Here is a 19,369-nt window from a genome sequence, read left to right on the forward strand (position 1 = left end):
TGTTAAGCTCCACCCACCACTACATGTACCAGTTGTGTCACTGTCATAATGAACCTAAATTAAAACATAAGCTCTACTAAGGATTTTTTTTAACCATAAGACTCACTAGAGTCTTGGTCAATTACTTTTAAGCTTCCATAATGACATGGCCCCAACCCTACCAGAATCTCAGAAGAGTTTATATATATATATTTTTTATATATAAGCATGTTGAAAAGTGCGATGATCACAGGCAGAAAGAAAACATGGAGTAGGAGTTTAGGTTTCTTGGTCCTATGGTTTGGGTCACTAGGGTCCTTAACCCTTACCCTAACCATAACCCGTACCTAACCTTAACCCTTACCTTAACCCTTTTAACTGTAAACTTCATTGGGATAGGGACGTCCCAAGGATCCCGGATACCATAGGACGCACCCTAGGGTTTGGGAGGTGGAAGGTAATGTCGTAAAGCAGAGTGTCGTAAACCAGGTGCAGGGAGGGGAGGTGAAGCGGGGGGAGTGGGGGAGAGAGAGGAGGTGACTCTCCAGCAGCATTTAGACACAGCGAAAGGATCATGGCGGATGGCCCCAGGTGTAAGCGCAGAAAGCAGGCAAATCCGAGGAGGAATAACGGTATGTAAAACTACTTCAATGTCCCTTCTTTTCGTGTGGTGAAGTGGACTATAATGTGTTCTATCGAATTCTCTATTCTCCGGAGACTTTAGTACCTCCGGAGTCCCGGTTTTAGTGGGTCAAAGTGCTGGAAAGTAGCAAGTAAGCGCACCATTATAGCCCTATGTGGCGTACCGTTATACCTGTCTCGCGACTCTCCCTCCGCCTAGCGGTTGAGTGCACCACCCTGGACCGTTATACGCACCTAATCCCGTCACTTCACTCGCTTTTGGCTTTTGTTTCCCGTTCAGTCCCTTTTAAATTCTATTTAAATTCACTTTTCAATTTTTTTTTTAGTTTTCAACTTGATAGCTTGTTTCACCGTCTCTCGCCTTTGGGTAGCTTTTTGAAACCTGTGTCTGGGAAAATAATGTTACCTGGTTGTTTTTGCGGACTGCGGTATTTTTTCCATCAATATGGAATATAGATTGATGTTCTGAAATGAGTGAATATGTGTATAAGGTTAATTCCTTCAATGCACTTTCGAGAAAAAATAATTGTTTCTGTCGCTTTTCTCTTTGTCGTACCGTGGCAGGTAGCGCGAGCCATGACAAGACACTGTTGCTACATTGAGGGCTCGGGCTTTAGGAAATGTTTTTACTGTGGAAATTGTGCTGTTCTGTTGCTTCATATTATATTCAAATGCATGATGTTATGTTTATGTAGACTACACATCTATTTTCTCACTACTTTTATTTGTAAAAGATGTGTAGGCGCGATGCACGCGTTTTCACAATTCAATTGGTTTTCACAATGCAAGTGTGCATTTACAAATCATTCGAAAAGTTATTGCTAAAATAAGTAGACAATATGCAGAACAAGGTAAAGTAGCTATAATTAATAAATGCAAATGAACTTCGAACGAAAAACGTTGTTTCTGTAGCATGCATTGTTGGGTAACGTTTCAGAGAATGGGAAGAATACATCAAGCGTTGTTTGTGTAAACAAGGCACAGCCTATATAAGGAGTGTGGGTTTACATCCACAGTCCTGCGCTGGGAATTCTGATTTTACACACTCAAGGTTTGGTGGCGTGGGAGCGAAACTTGAAGTTGGAGCCAATCTGTTCATCCTGAGTTTCTATACTTAAATAATTGTTATTTTGTTTTTGTTTGTGCTTTTGTGTTTGTGTGTGTGGTTAAAAGGCTGCATTGTAGGGTCGTCCGGGTAGCCAGTGCGTTTCTCTGAATAGTTATTTTTTTTCTTTCTCGCCAGTAATTTAATCAATTTAATAGTGGAAGGCTTTTATCTGGAAATCATGTTAAACCCTATTTGACTTGCAAAGATCATGATCTTCGGGTTGCTTGTCTTTGCCTTGTGCGTTTTATTAGTCTCGTGTGTTCTCATTTTATTTAGTTAAGGGACTTGTGACTTTTTTGTTTCAACATCGGAGGTGGTAGTTTTTCACACATAGGAATAATGTTTGTGTTGTAGGCTGTTTGGAGGCATATGGGTTTTTCTCCTGTAGGCTAGCTGACGACATGCGTAGTCTACTTACAGCCTCGTGAGAACAGTCACCGGCACAGCATCGCAAGTGGTCGAGCCACCCAGCACAGCTTGCAGGAACTGAGAACATGTTTAACTGATCCGGAAAACGGGTATTTTGGTCTTTGTAAACACCCCTCTGTCAAAACATAAAAACAAACCAGCAGTCTGATTTCTGGGGACTGAATACGCTGTTAGATTCCCGTGAGACGATTCCTTCTCTATCGTCCCTTTCCAAAGCAGCGGAGAGCGGTCCCTGTGCGGTGCGCCGCAACAAATGTCAACTTGTGCAGGTAGAAAAGGCAACCGTGTCTGTAGGCGCTGCATGCTGTCATCATGAGTGAATTTGCTGTGATTTTTCTCTTGGAGTCGCTTGTTGTGCTTACTCTCCTTGTTTGTTGTCGCTTTCTGTCATTGATTGTATGACATGGACATATTTCGTGTGCTCCTTATTGCTTTTTTGGCTGAAAAGGTGTTGGTCACCGGTCCATATCATGTCAGCTCTTGATTGACGACGGTTCATGTTGTGCATTCTGTAAGGTACACACCTGATAACGGACTTGTTCTAGCGCATTTGCACCTCAGTCATGGTAGGCCTACATTATTTATAGCCTAGGCTACATTTACGACATTTTGTCACTGTAAACTTTGTCCATCTGATGTTCATTTCAGAATAAATTGAGATCTGTTTTATTCCTTATTCTTTGTGTTCATGTTATCCATTTGAAATGTTCTGTTTTCAAATACATAGACTACAATATAATACATCAAGAGGGGGGGGATCGAACAAAAAGTTCAGGAGACCATAGTGATTTTAATCATGTGATATGGGTGCATCAACCTGCTGGGTGGAAGAGCTCAATATACTGTACCACTACAATGAGAGACAGAGAGAACCTGGGTTGATCCAATACCTCATATTTGTCGGGGGTGTTATGTTTGTCATCAGGTTAAAAGCCTTTTAGGGGCAGGTTACTGTTGGTTACTGAAGCCAAAAGGTACTTAGTTGTCTGGCCCTCCCCTGTCCTGTGTTGGTTGTCTTCCTGGGTCTGGCAGAGCAGGCTAAGACCAAGGTGAGCTCCTGTCACAGCTGTAAACATGGAGGCGCTAACAGCCGGCCAGCTGGCAGGACGACAGGTGTTTGCAATCTGTGGGATACTAGTGTTTCCACTGGCTTCCTTTGTCACTTCTCCTATCCCGTCCAAGTCTAGCTCCCGTCAGGAATAGCAGTGACCATTTCCTGGAATGGCAATTTAACACTTCAAATTTGTGAAAAGAGGAATGCGGCACGGTATTAACCTTAACACTCTTGGCCCGTATTTGTAGATGAGTGGAGGGTATTGGGCCTACATTTCAAAGGAACTGAGTATACAAAACATCCAAGACCTAGACTGACCAGGTGAATGCCATGATCCCTTATTGGTGTCACTTGTTAAATCCACTTCAATCAGTGTAGATGAAGGGGAGGAGACGGGTTAACGAAAGATTTTTAACGGGATATGGTAGTAAGTGCCAGCGCACCGGTTTGAATGTGTCAAGAACTGCAACACTGCTGGTTTTTCACACTCAGCAGTTCCTCGTGTGTTTCAATAATGGTCTACCACCCAAAGAACATCCAGCCAACTTGACACAACTGCGGGAAGCATTGGAGTCAACATGGGCCAACATCCCAGTGGAACGCTTTCAACACCTTGTAGAGTCCATGCCCTGATTAATTGAGGCTCTTCTGAGGGGAAAAGGGGGTGCAGCTCAATATTGCTCCTAATGTTTTGTACACAGGTTGGATTTCTATTTCTTTGAATTTATCAAAGGAGTCTCTCTCTCTTGCTCTGTCTCTCTCTCTCTTGCTGTCTCTCTCTCTTGCTGTCTCTCTCTCTTGCTGTCTCTCTGTCTGTCTCTCTGTAACACACACACATACAGTACAAAACAGTTTTGGAAGTTTTTTGTCTCAATGCTACAGAAGAAGAATGGGTCTGTGGGTCTAGTTTTGGCTACTGTACAGCTGTATGATGTAACAGAGGATGTTTATTTGGCTGTCAAAAGTATAATTAGTGTGCTGGACTCATTTTTCACCCTAAATAATATTGAATGTAACCACACGCTGTAAAGTTGTGTGAGAACAATAAAGAAACACTGTGGTTAAGCTAACACTCTTAAGAAAATAAGATGTTTTGGCCATTCCAAAGGCTTCAGGGGGAGAGGGGTGGTGTTCTGTGGGCCGGCATGTTGCTTTAGTGTTTTAAAAGCCAGCTGTTAACATTTAAAAGGTCTACTACCCCTGGTGAGTGGAGTTTAGCAGGAGAGGAAATTTTCATTTATCAGTTATTTTGCTTTGGAGCAACTTCCTCTGCTGCATATGAAAGTGCCAAGTGAGAGGAAAATCCCCCGCCCCCTCTTCTCATCACCCCCCCCCACCCCTCCACCAGTCCTTTATTCCAGGGGGAGACACAGTAGCCAGGGGTGCTGTTGATTGCCCCCTGACCTAGGCACCCATGCGTGCCTCCACTATGACTTCACTTTCCCCCCCTGTGCCATTGTTGGGTTCCTTTCCAGCATGTCCAATTGCGTTTGTGTTTAAGTCCTTTCAATAAAAGGATCCTGAGGGGTAAAAACCCTTGTCCCTACTCCCTCAATCCCTCTCGTGTCTCCCTCCATCCCCCTGACCAGTACATCCCTTCAGTCCTGTGGAGTTTGGTGGAGAGGAAGAGGGACAAGGGAGAAGGATAAGGGGGGAGAGGGGCTGTGAGAGCTGGCAGAGTGACACTGAGGTGCTGCTGGAGACGAGAGCCAGTGGGAAGAAAGGTGGACACTCACTCACTCTGTCAAACATGACAGCTCCTTTTACATTCGAATAGTGTGAGTGTTTCTTATGGAACGGAATGGAGAGGATTCATTTAGGTTAGTGAGGCAAACTATAGCCTAGGTATTGTCTTTATAGACTTCTGAGGTTCTGTCTTGTGTCTTGAATAACCTGTTTCTTTGTTATTGCTTGTCACTTTTATGTATCTCCAGGCTTTTTAAAATGTATGATATGAAATTCTAATTTACACCATTCAATTCACCATGTCACACAGTTCAATGATTTCCCAGCAGACAATTCTGTTTGTGCCCATAATCTGAGGTACGGCACTCAAACCCTTTCCCACTGTTGTTGAGGGAGCTTAATGATTAGCAAGCTCCTATAGAGGCATTGCATTACCCTATAAAAAGGTGCTTTCTCTTGCCTTAGAAAAGCAGTTTTAAAACCCAAGTCAGTTTCACTAACCCCCTTAACTGTGTTTGAATGTGCTTTATTGGGGTTGTATGTGGATGAATGCTTAAATGAACCATTGTGTGTTAAGGCTTTGGTTGGAGAAAGCCTGAGGAGAAAGAGCCTAGTTACCTTTGCAGTCTGCCTGCTCTACTTCATACACTTTCAGTGGAGGAAGAAAAGGCCCATTGAGTGGGGCTGGCGTGGGGAGGGAAAGGCCTTTTCACACTCTGCTTGTGGGAAACTTCTATCTGTACTGGGCATGGCCATTTGCATATGACCCATTCTCTTCCCAGAGAACCCAAGACTGACAGAGGAATCTGTGGAACACTCTGAGAATTCATCACAATCTTCCTCAGTCTCACGACACGCAATGCTCAGGTTCTTGCGTTTGCGTGTGCATTTTTTGGGGGGCATATGCGCACCCCTCTTTTGTTTTGAGAATGTGTTTAGGCTATTTGTCTGTGTCATGCACACTTTTTTGCTGAAGGCTTGTTTGTGTCTACTGCCGATGCCTCCTGACTGTGTCATTTTGTGTTTTGTTTTTCCTGCGTGTCGTCTAAGCCACGTATTTAGTGTGTTAAAACTGAGGATGAGTCCTATAATGTGCTCCAGCTGCAGGCAGGAGTCCCCCTTTCTATAACCCGTATAGGGCCCACGACGGAGTTGCGTGCCTGGGCTGCCAGGGCTGGAGGTGCCGGGGGGCTATGCGGGGGCCAAGGCTGACATAATGAATGAGGAGGAATAAGCAACGGAGTGTCAACACTGTTGTTGAAAGGAAATAAATATTGTGTAGTTATTCAGTTGGGGGTTGGCGGGACAGTGAGGGGGAGGGGGAGCTGTGTGTGTGTGTATCAAGGGGAGTAGGCTATGCAGCGAGGCGTCAGGTCCACTGAACTGAACAAAAACATGCCGGGGGGGCTCAGAAGGATCGAGAGGGAGACTGGGCTCCAGAATAGAATAGGATAGCTCCTTGTAGCTAGATCAGGTCAGGAGCCTTCCTCAGTGGTTCAGATACACTCAGGGGACTGAGAATGGGACCTTGAAGGAAGCAATGAGATATTGTCAAGCTCCCTGCTATCACTCTATTGAGTGATTCATATAGGCCTATTTTCCTATTTTTGTCCATCAGCGACTGAAAAAAATGCATTGATTTGACCAATGACATTTCCTCCTCCCCTCTGACATGCCAGACAGGTATGTTGGTAAGATGACCTCACCCAGCCCACAGGCCTCAGGAGTTGTCATGTATCGCTTCTAAGGGAAATAAATGCAATGTCTACTCTTCCCTCTCTCTCTCCCTCTCTACCTGGATATTGAGACAGATGGGAGTTGAAATTACAGTCCAAAAACATATTAAGTGTCTTCCCCTCCCTCCCTCCCTCCCTCCCTCCCTCCCTCCCTCCCTCCCTCCCTCCCTCCCCCCCTCCCTCTTTCTCTTTTGTTCTCTTTTTCCTCCTACCTGTTCCATATTACATAGAAACAGGTGGGAGTTGAAATGATAGTCCAAAACCAAATGAAGCCTGTTCCGCAGACCAGTGTTTCCCAAACTTTTTCACTCAGGCCCCCCCTTATATCATTGGGGAACATCCCACGCCAGGTGGGAGCTGAAATTATAGTGTACCGTTGTGTATAGCCTATACCTGGGGGAGATGGCAGCTCTAAATTGCCATCCTTTGGGGGTTATTCATTGTGAGCAGCTTGGGCTTGGTTTATGTGTCTTTTTTAATAATGTGTTTGGTGGCTGATCTTTAGGCTGGGCTAGTCCTGTTGGGTGTTGACACTACTGTCTGTAGCTTCAACCTCCCCTTTCCTCCCTCTACTCTACCCTCCCCTCCTGTCCTCCCTCTTATCCCCTGTTCCTCAGTGTCTTTTGCTTCAGCCTCTCTTCCCTCTCTCTCTTTCCCTCCTCCTCTCCCATTCTCCTCCCTCCCTCCCTCCTCACTATGTATTGCCTCAGCTTCTCCTCCCTCCTCCTCTCCTCCCCTGTTCCCCAGTGGAGCGGTTAATGAAAGGCCTGTGTTAACAATAGGCAGGCAGCAGGCGCTGGGCCGCCAGCCCTCTTCATGCCAGCTTGTGTTTGGGCCACAAACTCATCAGTGGAATCTTTGTTCCTCACATTTAACCTGACAATTCACTACCATTTTTTTCCCCCCTCAAAACCTGACAATGCACAACTGTTGAAACAATATGGCGGCTGGTATGTATGCAGAGATCATAAAGTTGTGTACCTGCATCACATTTGTTTAAGTTACTATATCATTAACGTTTACTGCAGTGGGCTAAATCAGGGTCACACGGAGTGTTTCTTGGTAGTCTTAAACAAATCTACTTTGAAACAAAAGTATACACCTCACACACCTGGTTATGGGCTTACAGAAAATAACACACCTGTACCATGTCAGATGTAGAGTTGACATGTATTCAATGTTGAGTTTGCATCCCAATATTACACTTTATATACATCATAGAAGACTGAAATATAACAAAACTGTTTGTTGCTTTTCTCTTCCTGAAGCAGACTGATTGATCATGGGAGTCCCAAATGGCAACATAATCTCTATTTAGGTACTACTTTTGACCAGGGCCTATAGTGGCCCATAGTGCACTTTAATAGGCATAGGGTGCCATTTGGGAGGAAGCTTTAATGACAGAATGTGAGTGCAGTCTTGTCTCACACACTGATTACACCTAGCATTGAGCTCTGCTGAAAAATACTATTCACCCACTATATCTCTATCGCACTGGCAGGGCCAGGCCGGGCCGGCACAGCCGCTCGCTCACTCACTCACTCACTCACTCACTCACTCACTCACTCACTCACTCACTCACTCACTCACTCACTCACTCACTCACTCACTCACTCACTCACTCACTCACTCACTCATTAGTCCAGTGTGTTGTGATGTTTACAGACTCTGACATTCAGCGTAGCAGCCAGCCTCTCTCCTCTCCACTCCTCTCCTCTCCGCCTGACTTACAAAACAAGGTGACTCAGGGTTTCTGTTAAAGCTGTAGGCTGGCTAGCTACCTATCACAGTGTGACTGTGCCCTGTGTTAGTCACTCACTGTATCCTGGGGACAGGGACATCACAGGGGCCATTTTCGTCTCTGTCAACATTTTCATATCATTAGGATGGCTCTGGATACACACATCTCTCTGGTCTGTGTCCCAAATAGCACCCTATTCACTATATAGTGCACTACTTTTGTGCCCTATGAACCCTGGTCACAAGTAGTGCAATATATAGGGAATTGGGTGTCATTTGGGATGCAGCCCGGTTGATGAATGAGTTTGGTCTAGAAACAGCATTATAAGCTTCATTCAGCACGATGCCTGTTGATCAGAGGCTGTATCGTCTCATTTGCTTACGGTCCTTAATTTGATCAGGTTTTGGTGTGTCTAACTACCGACCTAATACTCACCTTATGTCATTGACTCGAGACTAGAGCAAAGTACACCTAGTCTGTCCACGCTCCAACCCCTCCAACTCTCTCTGCCAACTCCGGGAACAGAGAACCCTATATGAACCAGTACAGATGTAGGATCTTTATTTAATCCTGAAGCAATTATGCAGCAATTATGTGGATTATATTAATGGACATTTTTGTAGGGGTTGATATTTTTTTTTGTATCTATCGTTCAGGTGTTGGCTATCAAAACACACCATGGCCTCAGCCTCGCTACACACGTTTCACCCACAGAGTTGGGGTGGACTGAGAATAGGAGTAAAAACGAGGTCAGCCATATAGCCAGACAGTACCACATCTGTCCTCCTCTTACTCATAGAGATATCATCCTGTTCGTGCTCATTATTCTGACAGACTGGCACCCAGCCTCCTGTCCCATTTAGACAGAGGGAGAGCCAATGAACTGTGGGTTCTAATTGATCATGTTTAGAGTCATATGACACCATTTATTTAGTGCTTGTAGTCTTTGGGTGTTTGTTTGTGTGTTGGTTAGTTGTTTCCTGCTGTTGATCTACGCACGCCTGCCACCGTCGTTACGCGCATCTGCACTTCACGAGACTCACCTGGACTCCCATCACCTTCCTGATTAGGAAAGGGGGAGATACCTAGTCAGTTGTACAACTGAATGCCTTCAACTGAAATGTGTCTTCTGCATTTAACCCAACCCTTCTGAATCAGAGAGGTGCGAGGGGCTGCCTTAATCGTCTTCGGCGCCCGGGAACAGTGGGTTAACTGCCTTGCTCAGGGGCAGAACGACAGACTTTTACCTTGTCAGCTCGGGGATTTGATCCAGCAACCTTTCGGTTACTGTCCCAACGCTCTAACCACTACCTCCCTTATATCTGTCACTCCCTTAGGTTATTTCCCGAGGCGTTATTGTTTCTGTTCCTGTGTTTCATGTCTGTACACTACTCGCGTTTCTTGTTTTGTTGCATGTTTAATTTATTTATTAAATTCACTCCCTGTACTTGCTTCCCGATTCTTAGCGTACATGTTACAACCAGGCATCATTAGGTGTCTCATCTGTTAGCTGCGCAGCACTGAGTTAACATCACATGCCCGGTGTTGCACTACCTCTCTCTGTCCCCATCTCTCGATCGCTCTCTTTCCAAATTTCTCTTTCTCTCTTTCTTTTCCCATCTTGCTCTCTTACTCTCTTTCCCCATCTTTCTCTCTGTGTGTGTGTCTGTCTTTCTAAATCTCTCTTATCTCTTTCTCTCTGTCTTTCTCGCTCTCTCTCTTCCTCCTTTCTCTCTCTCTTCCTCCTCTCCCTCTCTCTGGCAACTGCCTGGGTTATCCTACTCCAACATGAGCAGGTGCTGCAGGCACCAGAAACTCACTACATCACTCATAAATAACACCTAACAAAAGTATGAGAGAGTGGGAAGGAGGGAGAGAAAGAGCGATGGGGAAAGAGATTTAAAGTTTCGTCTGGCAGTGGAGCTAGCCTAGACCAAGCAGGGTGTGGCTCATCTCATGGTCAGGCAGTTCCTCAGTCCTCCTGCAGAAGGATATGCTGCTGATCACTGAGAGCAACGTGAGCTTCTTAATATCTTCTGTCAGTTTGAATGAAGTGCCTGCCCTTCTCAAATGTATTTGTTCAATGCCTCTCCCTCCCTTTTTCTACCAACTACCCATAAAACGTTTCAGCTATAGCCTACTCTTTCATGCCACATCAAATTAGTCCCCACCCCAAAAAATTAAATGAAAAGGGCACCACTTAGTGAACACACAAAGAGGAAGTTGGTAGAAAGAAAGACGTAAAGTATTGTCATTCAGTTATCTTTTTCTGTCATTACGAATCTAAGAGCTTCCGAACAATGTTAATTGCCCAGTGCTCTACAAGAAAATGAAGTGGTCAGAAAGGAATTACATTTAATGCACACTTTAATAATCTTCCACAATAATGAATCTGTTCCCAAAAGAACTGAACCCCATAAATACATCTAAATGGAAGAGTATTAATTAACATTAATGAAATGAAAACTATAATGCAAGAACATGTGTTTATACCCTAGGCTACTTCAAGTCTTTAGTCTGTCTTCAGCCACTTCAGCCAATCACTTCTCTGAATCATCACCCTATGAACACAACCAGGAAGTCTGTGTGAGATTGCAGCTCAGGATACAACCCTGAAAGGGCTTTATCTCTGTCAAATCAACAGTCTTCCTGGCCTGGGGATGTTTCCCAAATGGCACCCTATTCCATAGGCCTATCCAGTGCTAAGGTTTATTCAACGCTGGTCTGACCAATCAGAATCCGTGCTTTAAGATTGTTTTGATCACACGGACTGGGATATGTTCTGGGTTGCCTCTGAGAATAACAGTGACGTGTTCACTGACACATTGACTGAGTTCATCAGGAAGTGTATAGGGGATGTTGTTCCCACTGTGACTATTAAAACCTACCCAAACCAAAATCCGTGGATAGATGGCAGCATTTGCGCCATAAAAGTACGAACCACCGCATTTAACCACGGCAAGGTGCCTGGAATATGGTTGAATACAAACAGTGCAGTTTATGCCCTCTGATTTATGTGGCAGGGACTCCAGACAATCACGGTTTACAAAGGGAAAACCAGCCACCTTCTTTGCTGGCATTGACACACAGTGTCACCGACGTGGCCCGCTCCCGAGGTCTGTGGACTCTCATTCTCCGTGGCAGACATGAGTAAGACATTCAAGCGTTTTAAACTTTGCAAGACTGCCGGCCCAGACGGCATCCCTAGCTGCGTCCTCAGAGCATGCGGAGACTAGCTGGCTGAGTGTTTATGGACATATTCAATCTCTCCCTATCCCAGTCTGCTGTCCCCATTGCTTCAAAATGTCCACCACTGTTCCTGTACCCAAGAAAGCAAAGGTAACTGAACTAAATAACTATCGCCCTGTAGCACTCACTTCTGTCATCATGAAGTGCTTTAAGAGGCTAGTAAAGGATCATATCACCTCCACCTCACCTGACACCCTAGACCCACTTCAATTTTTATACCGCCCCAACAGTTCCACAGATGATGCCATTGTCATTGCCCTGCACACTGAAAACTGCCCTATCCCATCTGGAATACCTACAGTATGTAAGAATGCTGTTCATTGACTACAGCTCAGCCTTCAACACCATAGTACCCTCCACATTCATCATTAAGCTCGGGGCACTGGGTCTGAACCCCGCCCTGTGCAACTGGACTTCCTGATGGGCTTCCCCCAGGTGGTGAAGGTAGGAAACAACACCTCCACTACATTGATCCTCAACACAGGGGCCCCACAAAGGTGCGTGCTCAGCCCCCTCCTGTACTCTCTGTTCACCCAGGACTGTGTGGTCTTGCACACCTCCAACTCAATCATCAAGTTTTCAGACAACACAAGAGTAGTAGGCCTAATTACCAAAAATGATGAGACAACCTACATGGAGGAGGTGAGGTCCCTGGCGGAGTGGTGCCTGGAAAATAACCTCTCACTCAACATAACAAAGGAGCTAATTGTGGACTTCAGGAGACAGCAGAGGGAGCATGCCCCCATCCACATCCATATTCACTGGACCGCAGTGCAGAAGGAGAAAAGCTTCAAGTTCCTCAGCATACACATCACTGACAATCTTAAATGGTCCACCAACACAGACAGTGTGATGAAAAAGGTGCAACAGTGCCTCTTTAACCTCAGGAGGCTGAAGAAATTTGACTTGACCCCTAAGACCCTCACAAACATTTACAGATGCACCATTGAGAGCATCCTGTTGGGCTGTATCACCGCCTGGTACCGCAACTGCACACCCCGCAACCGTAGGGCTCTCCAGAGGGTGGTTCGGGCTGCCCAACTGGTCACTTTAATAATGTTTACGTACTGATTTACTCATTCCATATGTATATACTGTATTCTACTTCTATTCCGACATTGCTCATCCTAATATTTCTTAATTCCATTATTTTACTTTTAGATTTGTGTGTATTGTTGTGAATTGTTAGATACTATTGCACTGTTGGAGCTAGGAACACAAGCATTTCTCTACACCTGTAATAGCATCTGCTAAATATGTGCATGTGACCAATAAAATTTGATTTGAATTTGATTTGATTGGAACAAGTTTTGATTAGCATCTTATGGGCCCTTATTAACAGTAGTACACTATATAGGGAATAGGGTGCCATTTAGAATGTAACCTTGGTCTGGTCCTGATCAGCTAAAGTCAGCAACCCCAGCACCTGTGGAAGGCAGCAGCCTATTTAAGGTGTCTTGTTTGGAGTGGGCACCCCAGACTGGGAACAGCATAAAAGCCTTTAGTTGGGAGGAATAGCTGTGCTGCGCGTATAGGCTAGTTTTATAACCCTTGTGAACTAAGCAGAAGAAAATAACTTTTGTGATAACAGAAGTATTACAATTTTAGTTGTGTAAATTAAGGGGTACTGCAGGAATGAGAGGGCATTTTTTTCCCCAAATAGCAGCAGACACAGGTTCATAAAGGAGGTCTGACTCCTCACACTGCAGAATGTATAGAGCTGCCACCTGTAATCCCAGAGTCTCAATGCACGCATTGTTGAAGTGATTTTCCCTTCCGCCTTAGATAGACCTGACTTAGGCTGACTTAAGGTGGTTGGGTCATTTGGAGGAGTCATTCAAAGTTGGTACTCGTTTGATTGATAGAAAATTGTCTATTAACCCTGTCACCCAATGCTGTATCAAGTCAAATCTTCACGCTTTCTCCTTTTGATTGTGTGCCACTGGCATCCAATGTTTCCCAAACACCAACCTGCCTTGAATACAAATGACCCGGTCCTTATTCTGGCAGCTATGCTAACTGCCCCCCTTCACTGCAGAAGTCTGGAGGATAAAGAAGCTTCATTCAACCAGTAAACAGTGTGTGACTGTGCCTTCCTTGTTCTAGTGCCAGGATGTAGCACGTCTCGTGGCAAGGTGCCCTCACCCATCTGCCCTGTACCATTAACTGATAAATGTATCTCTGGTGAGTGTCGAAACTAAATTAGCTTCTGGTCTTGGGTCAGTTTTACGTTCCCCCCCGGTATAATGTTTAGGATTTGTGCAAGCTGATCCTTTCTACCTCGAAACTCCTTGTAGCTAACAGGGCTGAGAGGTGGGTCAGGGTCAGTGGAAGCTCACTTCCCGTTGGTGATGGTGCTGCAGCTGTTGTGTGAACAAGGTTAGGAAAGGAAGGTAAGGAGGGAGATGCACCCATGAGATTACCCCATGAGAATCCTAGTGTTCTCTGCATGGGTCTAAGGCTGTGTGTGTGTATGTGCATGTGTGTGTGTGCCTGCATTTGTGCGTGTTTGTTAGTTTGCTAATGCATACCTGACCTCCACCTGAATGCTAACCTGTGAGTTTCTTTCTGAGGCCTCATGCCTTTTGCCCCCCTCCCATCCAGCCCAGGCAGTAAACCTTAAAAAGAGTCACAGAGAAGCGTTTCACATGGGGGGGGGGGGGGGGTGGGGGGCTGTTACTAATATATATTTGGACCACGGCTGCTTTGCCACTCAATAACATGGGCATGTATTTTGTCCCCCACCTGTCTCTCTGGAATGCATACACATACTTTGTGGGCACTGTTACATTGTTTTGCATGATCCACTAATGTAAAATACCACCATACTTGAAATAATAGAATGCTTTGCTTGATCAGATTCAGAGTGATCTATCTACGACTCAGGAAGAGGACATTTTTCTTTGAATCTGGCAATAGAAATGATTATGTGATGTTATTTCCCCCAAATGGAAATGTCTTAACATGGTAAAGGCCATGGCAAGGTAAAGCATAGAGGGCATTGACTCTCCACTTAGGCCTTAATTCCCTGAGTTAAGCAGCCCCTGTTTCCTCCCCCTGGCTAGCTAATTTAAAGCAGTGGCTTCCTAATCGAATGTCTGTCTAATAAATCTATTAGATCAAAAGGAATCTCTTCACTCTGGCTGGCGCGTGGGGACAGAACGTCTAGACAGGGGGACGCAGTTGTAGAGTCACAACTGAAGTAGTCTTACTGTATCCTCTCTGTCAGGAAACACGGAATTAGAACAGAAGGAATCTTGCCTACAGACAGTAGGCTTTGATTCCATCTGCAGGCATGGAATGAGTTGTAATTCAATCATTTCCACAAAGCTGTATTTCTATCCTATATATAGGAAGGTCCGATTAAACCTCTGAAAACAAGGATACTTTTTAAGGTAGCCGTAACAGTAACAAGTTCTCAAAATGAAGTGTTTCCTTTTGCATTAACTGGGGGAGGAGGATCTCCTAATGCCCGTCTCTTGTACGATTAGAATAATGTAAGATTATGTATATGTGCCCCAATTGTAGATGTTGTTGTAGATGATGAGTCCATTGAGCCAAATCATAATCATGCTCCTATCCTATAGTCCTATCCCTGGATTGCTAATCTAATCCCCTAGAGATGCATATTAAAGCCTGCTTTAAATGGGGTTGTGTGATGAACAGCCAGATTAACATACCAATAAAGCATACATCATGATATAGGCAAGTGGTGGGGGCCTAGCTTGCTATTAAAATATAGATAAGGAGGATTACGGTCTCTGTCTGTCCGTGGAAAGGGGATTAGGTGGTGGAGGGCAGACAGATTGGATTTAATGTGTGTGTTCGACTAAATGATTACTGATGGATCGCGAAGCCCTCGTGTAGGGAATGATCTCTGCAAGTCTGCCCCTTACCCCCTTCACGGGTATACACACACACACGCTAGCAACCACACAAACACACACACCTCCCTTCCCTCCTTCATGCATGGGTGATAATTACAGCATCACAGGGCCCCTACTTTAGAAAACACAACAAGAGCGTGACTAGTCTGTCTGTCGGGACAGAAAATATCCTCATGATGCTTAGACAGACAGTAGTAGGCACTAAGCATGACCTCCTGCTCAGCCCACAAACAGAACCAGAGGTTTCAGAGGTTTCACTACAAGTCCCAGCTGTTTAGTTGAGGAGGCTATGGTTAGCCTAGGTGGGTGATTCTCATAAAACTGACAAAAAAAAGAAATACATTTTCCACCATAATTACACTTGGATCATTAAGATTAGGATCTGGATATCTCTATTTCATAGTATTTATTTTGTTTATTGATCAGATATTATGCATTTGTCTGAATCCTGGCTTAGGAAGGCCACCAAGAACCCTGACATTTCCATCCCTAACTATAACATTTTCCGACAAGATAGAACTGCCAAAGGGGGCAGAGTTGCAATCTACTGCAACCTACAGAGTTCTGTCTTACTACCCAGGTCTGTACCCAAACAATTTGAACTTCTACTTTTAAAAATCCACCTTTCCAGAAACAAGTCTCTCACTGTTGCAGCTTGCTATAGACCACCTTCTGCCCCCAGCTGGGCCATGGACACCATATGTGAATTGATTTCCCCCAATCTATCTTCAGAGCTCGTGCTGTTAGGTGACCTAAACTGGGACATGCTTAAAACCCCGGCCATCCTACAATCTAAGCTTTATGCCATCAATCTCACACAAATTATCAATGAACCTACCAGGTACAACCCCAAATCCGTAAACACAGGCACCCTCATAGATATCATCCTAACCAACCTGTCCTCCAAATACACCTCTGCTGTCTTCAACCAGGATCTCAGCAATCACTGCCTCATTGCTTGCGTCCGTAATGGGTTGGCAGTCAAACAACAACCCCTCATCAGTATCAAACGCTCCCTAAAACACTTCAGCAAGCAGGCCTTTCTAATCGACCTGGCCCTGGTATCTTGGAAGGATATTGACCTCATTCCGTCAGTAGAATATGCCTGGTTATTCTTTAAAATTGCTCCCCTCACAATCTTAAATAAGCATGCCCCATTCCAAAAAAATAGAACCAGGAACAGATATAGCCCGTGGTTCACTCCAGACCTAACTGCCCTTGACCAGCACAAAAACATCCTGTGGCGTACTGCATTAGAATGTAATAGCCCCCGCGAAATGCAACTTTTCAGGGAAGTTAGGAACTAATATACACAGGCAGTTAGGAAAGCAAAGGCTAGCTTTTTCAAACAGAAATGTGCTTCCTGCAGCACAAACTCCAAAAAGTTCTCGGACACTGTAAAGTCCATGGAGAATAAGAGCACCTCCTCTCACCTGCCCACTGCACTGAGGCTAGGAAACACTGTCACCACCAATAAATCCACAATAATTGAGAATTTCAATAAGCATTTTTCAACGGCTGGTCATGCTTTCCACCTGGCTACCCCCACCCCGGTCAACAGCCCTGCACCCCCACAGCAACTCGCCCAAGCATCCCCCATTTCTCCTTCACCCAAATCCAGATAGCTGATGTTCTGAAAGAGCTGCAAAATCTGGACCCCTACAAATCAGCCGGGCTAGACTATCTGGACCCGCTCTTTCTAAAATTATCTGCCGAAGTTGTTGCAACCCCTATTACTAGCCTGTTCAAACTCTTTCGTATCGTCTGAGATCCCCAAAGATTGGAATGCTGCCGCGGTCATCCCCCTTCTTCAAAGGGGGAGACACTCTAGACCCAAACTGCTACAGACCTATATCCATCTTTCTACGGCTGGCCATGCTTTCCACCTGGCCACCCCTACTCTGGTCAACAGCTCTGCACCCCCCACAACAACTTGCCCAAGCCTCTCCATTTCTCCTTCACCCAAATAGCTGATGTTCTGAAGGATTTATGGACAAACAAAAGCTTATTTTATTTGAATAAGTTATGTTTTTTTGTATAAATTGTATAAAAATACCAGAGAATTTAATGTACAAAATTCAGGCGAAAATGTAATAAAAATAAATAAGACACTGTGCCATTAACTAGGCGTCTTAGTCTTCAGAATCATAGTTGATTGTTGCAGATGCATAATGGTTTTATAACTCAAAATGCTGCTGCCATGGTTAAAACTGGTTTTATGAGAATCATCCAAGTGTGTAAAGGATGCAGTGGAGGGAGACAATAAAAAAAAAGATAACCTTTATTTAACTAGGCAAGTCAGTTAAGAATAAATACTTCATTTACAATGACGGTCTACACCGGCCAAACCCGGACAACGCTGGGCCAATTGTGCGCCACCCTATGGGACTCCCAATCACGGGCCGGTTGTGATACAGCCTGGAATCGAACCAAGATGTCTGTAGACACACCTCTAGCACTGAGATGCAGTGCCTTAGAACGCTGCGCCACTCGGGAGCCCAGTGTTGGTTTGGTTTGGTCTGGTTACTCCTGAATAATGCCTGTGAATCATCATCCCTACATCCTGTTGAAAATAGAGAAAATGACCTCCAGAGATGTGTTTAAGTCCTGCTTCCTCCCAGTGAGTGTCCTAGACCTACCCACTTGCCCTTTCCCTCATTTCTCCTATCTACTCACCCAGCTCTGCTGTAGGCCTTCCTCTCTACTGCACCTCCATCCTCTTGCCCCCTCATCTTGCTATAGACAGGGACGTTGTGAGGAAAGACAGATCAATCAGGGAAGATGTGTGTCTTTTCTTTTTTTTGGTAGTGTGTGTTGTGACATCCTATAGGGGGGAGGTCAGAGACCTGACAGTGTGGTGCCAGGATAACAACCTCTGGCTCAACATGGCCAAGATAAAGGAGATGGTCGTGGACTGCAGGAAAAGGAGAGCCGAGCACGCCCCTATTCTCATCGACTGGGCTGTAGTGGAGCAGGTCGAGAGCTTCAAGTTCCTTGGTGCCCACATCACCAACAAACTATCATGGACCAAATACACCAAGACAGTTGTTAAGAGGGCACGACAATGCCTATTCCCCCTCAGGAGACTGAAAAGATTTGGCATGGGTCCTCAGATCCTCAAAAACGTCTACAGCTGTACCATCGAGAGCATCCTGGTTGCATCACCGACTGGTATGGCAACTACTCGGCATCCGACCGCAAGGCGTTACAGAGGGTAGAGTGTACGGCCAAGTACATCACTGGGGCCAAGCTTCCTGCCATCCAGGACCTCTATACCAGGAGGTGTCAGAAGAAGGCCACCCTAGTCATAGACTATTCTCTCTGCTACCGCACGGCAAGCGGTTCTGGAGCATCAAGTCCAAAAGGCTCGTCTACCCCCAAGCCATAAGACTGCTGAACAGTTCATTTAAAGGCTACCCGGACTATTTGCATTGACCCTCCCCCCTTTTTTTACACTGCTGCTACTCACTGTTTATTATCCATGCAGAGTCACTTTACCCCTACCTACATGTACATATTGCCTTAATTACCTCGACTAACCTCTTTCCTCACGCATTGACTCGGTGCCCGTACCTCCTGTAAAAATAGCTTCGTTATTGTTATTTTATTGTCTTACTTTTTAAAAACTTTAGTAAATATTTTCTTAACTCCTTATTTTTCTTAAAACTGCATTGTTGGTTAGAGGTTGTGAGTAAGTATTTCACGGTAAGATCTACTACACCTGTTGTATTCGGCGCTTGTGACAAACACAATTTGATTTTGATAAAAGATTTTAGGCTGGTGAGAGACGTAGTGTTAGGTGGAGGTAGTGAGTGTGTGTAAGTACATACACATGTAGTATCACAACACCCAGATGTC

The 19,369-nt window shown here is 45.0% G+C and overlaps 1 protein-coding gene across 2 annotated transcripts in view; it reads left to right on the top strand.

Annotated features, from left to right (window-relative positions):
• Positions 1–459: 459 nt before the first annotated feature.
• LOC139367238 (zinc finger E-box-binding homeobox 1-like) overlaps positions 460–19,369 on the top strand; it is a 93,841-nt gene continuing 74,931 nt past the window's right edge. The window contains exon 1 of one of the 2 annotated variants that reach the window (XM_071105469.1): positions 460–611. In XM_071105469.1, coding sequence (XP_070961570.1) covers positions 554–611 — 58 coding nt within the window. In that variant the 5' untranslated portion in view covers positions 460–553. Of the gene's footprint in view, positions 612–2,333; positions 2,428–19,369 lie in introns of those variants that run through there. The other variant, XM_071105470.1, reaches the window with a different exon arrangement.

The sequence above is a fragment of the Oncorhynchus clarkii genome, chromosome 15 (genome assembly GCF_045791955.1).
Source record: "Oncorhynchus clarkii lewisi isolate Uvic-CL-2024 chromosome 15, UVic_Ocla_1.0, whole genome shotgun sequence".
NCBI lineage: Eukaryota > Metazoa > Chordata > Actinopteri > Salmoniformes > Salmonidae > Oncorhynchus > Oncorhynchus clarkii.